Here is a 6,000-nt window from a genome sequence, read left to right on the forward strand (position 1 = left end):
AATGATAGTTAAATTTTATAATTAAAAAAGAAATTGATAGTTATTTTATTTTTGTAAAGATTAAACATAAAATATATAATGGAGAATAAAGGTCACTTTAGGTTACTTAACAATTAAAAATTAACAAGATTCTAAACAATAATTCACATTATTTATAAAGCGAAACTTATAGGTACAAGCATTTATACTTAATAGTTTATTAAATAAACAAAGAGTACTATTAAAATTAAAAGACAAGATAGAATTTACATTTACATTATATTAAAAATGAATTCAGCCCTGGTTTTTCTTTTCATTGTAAAACTTTGAACTGTTATGAGTTCAAAAACACCTCGTAATAGTCCTATGCAATAATTGAATGAATTCCATCAAACTCAACCATACTTTAAACTAGAAAGATATCAAATAGCTGTCTAAATCTATATAATCAAAAATCAGAAAGGGATATGAAATCCTCATCGCATATAGATGTCCTTATACTGATTTAATCTCCAATGGCACTTAACTTTTTAATCCAATTTTCAACCATAAATGAATAATTGCCTGGAAGCATTATTTTTTCTTTATCCTATTCAGAATATTCTCAAATTTTTTCGTGCGATTCCACATTCTTAAAGTTTCACTTTAGACCGATGATTTTCTTTTTTATCGGCAATCTTTGGTCAAAAATGGGGCACACATTTTCAATAATTGAAGAGCCCATCATCTTAAACTGGTACTGACTTAGCATAAAATTACACTATCACTTCAACGAAAGGGGACCAAGATTTTTAAAAACTTTTTCATTTATCAACTCCCATTAAGGAAATCATAGTGTTCCATACACCACACCATGCATCTTTCCTTTTGATAAAAATCAATATGGGGGCATAAATCAATTATCTGAAATAATCATAATAGGCTGTGGCTTACCTAATAAATTTTTCGCTCACAATAGATAAATTACCTCGCTAAAATATAGAATATCTAATATAGCATCTCTAATGCATACTAAATTTAAGACTTCAGTTTTACAAAAAGTAGAACTCGCGGGAGAGAGAAATTATACACTAACCAGGCAGCATATAATTATTTTTTCGGTTACTAAAATTCGTTTTTGAAGGTATACAGAACTGCTCTTTTGACAATTTATCGATAAAAAAATACATTAGCTAAGTATCCTTCACACTTCAGATACACTGTTTGCTTGTTGTTTGACCTCCAAAGTTTCTTTCTTCGATCACCCTATTTACCCTAAACATGTTGACTCTTCTCAGCTAAGAGAAAGATACTAAATTTCGTTTATGGAGTTAGAATAATAGGCTGTAAAGAACAAAACACTCATTCAGCATTTGTATCTTCAACAGATTTCTTGTACTCAGGCTTCAGCTCATAAGTTCCTTGATTGGCACCTCTTTTATTATAAACACACAGTTCGTTCAGAATCTCTTTCAAGAATTGCTGCAAAAGAAAAAGTAACAACCATTCAGGAGCTTTCAAATATTGCTGCAAAAGAAAAGAGGGGCGCAGTGTATCGGGACAGGCAGCAGAAAGTGTGTGCGTGCACGCGCTACAACGACAACAAAAAGTTAGGAACTCAAAAAAGATCAGAAAAGCATACGGCGGGTTGATCAGTCTCTTGGACAAGCTGTTTCAGGGCCCAGTTAGGCTGTCTTTCAAATAGCTTGAACATTATATCCTCCAGCTCTCCCCGATCTCTTCTTGTTCTCTTTGTATCAGATTGTTTAATTGGCTGTGTCTTTTTCTTGTCCTGTGAGAGTTTCATGAGCAATTAAAAAACCTCAGAATTATTCCAGCAATACACAAGTTTGAGGGACCAAACTTTCCAGTGAATTTTCATCGAGATTGCATGAATCTATGGTATAATTATCTAATATATATTGCTTAAGATTTATGACTGGCACTATATCAAAATGCTTTTAAAGCCAAGATACTTGGCTGTTCTAATTATTAACTAACGTAAAACTTCCACTCTGCCAGAAATTTCATGCAGGCAAAAAATGATAGATAGAGAGTCAATTAAAAGAACGTCACTAACATGTCCAAGAGATTGTATTTTGTGCACATTATGTACCTTGGAATTGGATGAAACTAGACCAATCATTCCGGGCATTGGCCTCATTAGAACTCCTCGATCATTATCAATAACCTTCCAATTGAGTCGAGGGAACCAGAGAAAGAGAATTAATTATTTAATCAGACAGAACGCAAGAAATGTTATAGGATAATTAAATAATACACCTGAACAAAATACCTGTATTTGTCGATTTTTAATCATAGATCTGTTTGTCCTCTCACGGCACAATTTACCATATTCTTCAATGTTTTCTCCGTGGGGCTTCATATCAAACTTATGTTCTACTTTCCCTTCCATTGCAACCTTGCCACCTAAAGTAAAATATAAAACCTGTTACTTAACACAAGGAAGCTAAGTTCATTGTGACAACCAGGGAGAAAATACTCTGTATATAGAAGTATTTTTTCATCCATTTTAAATTATTAAATTATACTATCACAATTCACAGTTACCACTTGCCATGTCATAATAAAGCAAATTATTTATTATAGTCAATCTGGTGGGTTTCTTAATTCCATTTATAATAGTCATCATCCCCGTATGTGAAGAGATTTTCACCCCCTTTCGGTCCCCAACTGGTGGGTTTGTTTACAACAGGGGCTACCCAAATTCATATTTGCTCCTATCCATTAAATTTGAGCCTTGAAAGTGGCTTAATTTCTTAATTCCACTTATAGTAGTCAATCTGGGTCAGTGGATGCATATCCCTCTCTATTAAATCTAAGTCATTTTACTAGGCAGAGAGCACTGACATAATTTCTTAATTTAATCGTAGCAATCGATCTTGATCAACAGCCAACTCCAATTCAGCCGCTAAGATGATATAACAGACCAATTCAGCCGCTACACTAAATAACAAATACTGAACAAACTAACATATTTATAAGATGCTAAACAATCAAGAAGTATCGTAAACTTAAGACATATTCAACATTAATACTTATAAGTCATATCTCAAAGACAAAATGATCATAGCTTGAAATCGCATAAATCCTCAATTACGCCACACAAAATGGTTATATTATAAAGATGTCCGGAACATGTCATAGATAATTGCAACAGTCAACGAAGGATCTGTTACCTCAGTCCAGTACTTGAATTGCAAAAAAGCGGTTGCCAATGTAAAGAGACAATGATGTCACTTTTACTTGTGCTTTTGTACAATCAGCAATTGCAATCACACTCACACTCAATGATTCAATTTCGTAAGATCAAGGTAGGACTGCCAAGCCAGATAATAGAAGTGGAGTAATTGCCTATCTTTAACATTCTATAGTTTTGCCATTTAAGCAGCACTATTTGGCACTATTGTTTTGACTATGATTATAATCTCCTTAGATAATGAAAATGACATGTTTCCCTTTTAAACTACAGTAACTATTTAAATTTCCTCTAAACATTTGCTATGTTAATCTATGCTTACCCTAAATGCTATCTAGACTCTAAAGAAAACCCACATGGTATCTTTTATCATATATATATATATATATATATATATATATATATCAAGTTAGAGAATGAGAAACATTACAGGCTTCGAATGAACTCGTAAATAATTGGTACAAATTACAACTGTTATAAGAACAGTACTTACTATTGATGAATAAAAAACTACAACAGATATAAAACATAACTTGCCATTGATGAGTAAAAACTACAAATGGTATAAACCTGAGATTACGATTCTCACCTTGGCTAGTCTCAGAGAAAACACACATAGGAACAAAGTCCTTAAACATATTCAATGAATAAGTTTTTGGCATATTCACAGCTTCAGAGCCAGCCATCTCCATTGTAAACTGTCATGGTTAAGGAGCTATAAAATCAATATCTCACATGAAAACAAGCAACAAATATTCATCAGAAATTATTGCCTATACTGTCAAAAATCTAGAAGCAGAATCTTTATTCATCTTGCACAATCAATAATGTCATGTGGTGGAACTTATCATGAAGAAAAATTAAATGAATTTGCAAGTCATATTCCACATTTGGAATACCTCAAAAATGAATAGAATTCATTTTAATTAAATGGGGCACTCCATCCGTTACTTAGAATATTTAAAACAGGTAACTTAATAAGGGAAAAAATTGTCTCTTATCACTAAAATCAAAGTAAACCCACTTAAATTCGTAGATTTTTAAGTATACATCACAGTTACCCAATAGCAGCAGTCTTTGATGATACAGGTGCATGATATATTGCTGCATTAACCATATGGTATGCAAGGGGATACTTGGTTGGTACAGTAGGGCATGTTTTTGGTGAAACTCCTAGTTTACAAGCGGATAAAGGCCCGCTCCCCAAAATCAAGCAGAAATGCAAGAAAAATTATTTTCTGGTGAAATTGAGCAAATGTGCTTGGGATTGATCAAGCTCACAAGTTCTACATGTAGTTTGTGAGCCCATTAAGGCTACCATTTCAGAGAAAAACCTCAACCTTTTACGCTGTTTTGAATTACAAAAAAGACAAGTTTCTGGAGTGTTAAGGCTCATGCGAAATCTGTTTCAAAGGTGCTTGTCCGACGCACGATTCTCTCTGTTCTTGGTTTTCATCCATAGGTCTGATCCAATTATCTCATCTTAGGATATTGGGTTTGGGGCCTAAGTCAAATCTACAGCTGAAACACAATATTTGTCACAATTGCTGATGTGGCCAGTTTACTAGAGGAGGCAATGTAATTTAGGGAGAGAGCGTGACAGGGCGAAGGCATGAGAAGTGGGCAGAGAGAGTCATCTCTTATTTAAGGAGCATTAGCTCTAGGATTACAGGGGTCATCTTCTGAAATAGTTTGTTTTTTCCCAATCAATAATATTGTTGCGTTTCTATTGATTGCTCCTATCATCTTGTCACGTCTATATGCAGGTGTCATTCCCTTATCTCCTTTCAACAGTACTCACATCCCCATCAGTGATGAAAAGAAACAAAATAGGTTCCCACCAACCTGATGTCAAAGCTCTACCCATTAGCAGTCTCAAATGCTCACTCCACCACCATGCATGGTCTAGCCAAGCTCCATACATCATTTTCCAGGAATTCGCAGGCAATGAACCACAAAGTGGAACAACCAAACCAATTCACACTACTCTAAGGAGAAACCAACTACCGTGGAAACATTCAATGAAAAAACATCCGCAATCAGAATTGCGGCCATAACACCATTAATGAGCTCTTCACGACCACAATTCAAGGTTTTCCATCATATAGGATCACATAATAAACAAAACCCCCCAACCAAAATTCAAAACCTTGGTATCATAGATAGAACTCGTATCTAAAGGATTCAAGAAACCAATCGATTCCTATCTGATGACCTTCACAGCAAGTCAATTCCATGACTCCACAGTGTCTAGCACACCTCGCAGTCATTTATTGGTCAACCACGACGTAGTAGAAAAGTTAAAGTAGTTGCTATTCATTGCATTTTTCCGAAATTGCGAACCACATAAGATTTTGACAATCTAAACGAAAGGCACGGTATCCAACTTAGAGTCAATATCAATTTAAAGAGCATCGAATATGTGTGAATCTGTCCGGTAACAGGAGCAGAATTGGATAAAAGTAAGGGCGTAAAAAAAGAATAAGAAGGAGAACCTGAACTGCAGAGGGATCTTCTTCAGGGTGGAGAGGATCGAGGGAGAGGACGACCTTAGCGAGGGGTTGAGAAGGAGGATGAGTCTGCCATGACTTAGCCACCACCAAAGGGCATTTCATCAACCACACAGATCTCTCCGCCTTCAAAGTCTCCAAATTGGAGCTGCTACTCCCACTGTAACCATTCTCTTCATCCATCTCTCTCTCTCTCTCTCTCTTTCTTTCTCTCTCTTTCTTTCTCTCTCACTGTGCTTCCTCCAGGTACCAACGGAAACCACGCTCGTGTCTGGAAACCGACACCGCCCCAAGTCAATTATATTTGACCTC

At 35.2% G+C, this 6,000-nt stretch overlaps 1 protein-coding gene across 1 annotated transcript; it reads right to left on the reverse strand.

Annotated features, from left to right (window-relative positions):
* Positions 1-1,034: 1,034 nt before the first annotated feature.
* Positions 1,035-6,000, reverse strand: LOC148204256 (transcription initiation factor IIF subunit beta-like). The gene is made up of 6 exons (XM_088107371.1): positions 5,674-6,000; positions 3,768-3,876; positions 2,255-2,388; positions 2,075-2,149; positions 1,601-1,750; positions 1,035-1,440 (listed from the first exon to the last, which is right to left on the reverse strand). The coding sequence occupies exons 1-6, from the start codon at positions 5,869-5,871 to the stop codon at positions 1,321-1,323; spliced, it is 786 nt and encodes a 261-aa protein (XP_087963497.1). The 5' UTR covers positions 5,872-6,000; the 3' UTR covers positions 1,035-1,320.

This window comes from Vigna umbellata, chromosome 2 (assembly GCF_029865625.1).
Source record: "Vigna umbellata cultivar VRB3 chromosome 2, Vumbellata_1.0, whole genome shotgun sequence".
In the NCBI taxonomy this organism is placed as follows: Eukaryota; Viridiplantae; Streptophyta; class Magnoliopsida; order Fabales; family Fabaceae; genus Vigna; species Vigna umbellata.

Bases quoted from the DNA above. Each gene is read 5' to 3' on its own strand.
- LOC148204256 (XM_088107371.1), bottom strand. From the start codon at position 5,871: ATGGATGAAGAGAATGGTTACAGTGGGAGTAGCAGCTCCAATTTGGAG. The intron at 3,877-5,673 runs GTTCTCCTTCTT...TAACCATGACAG, and splicing joins AAGATCCCTCTGCAGTTCAG to TTTACAATGGAGATGGCTGG. The intron at 1,441-1,600 runs GTATGCTTTTCT...TTTCTTTTGCAG, and splicing joins AAGAGACTGATCAACCCGCC to CAATTCTTGAAAGAGATTCT.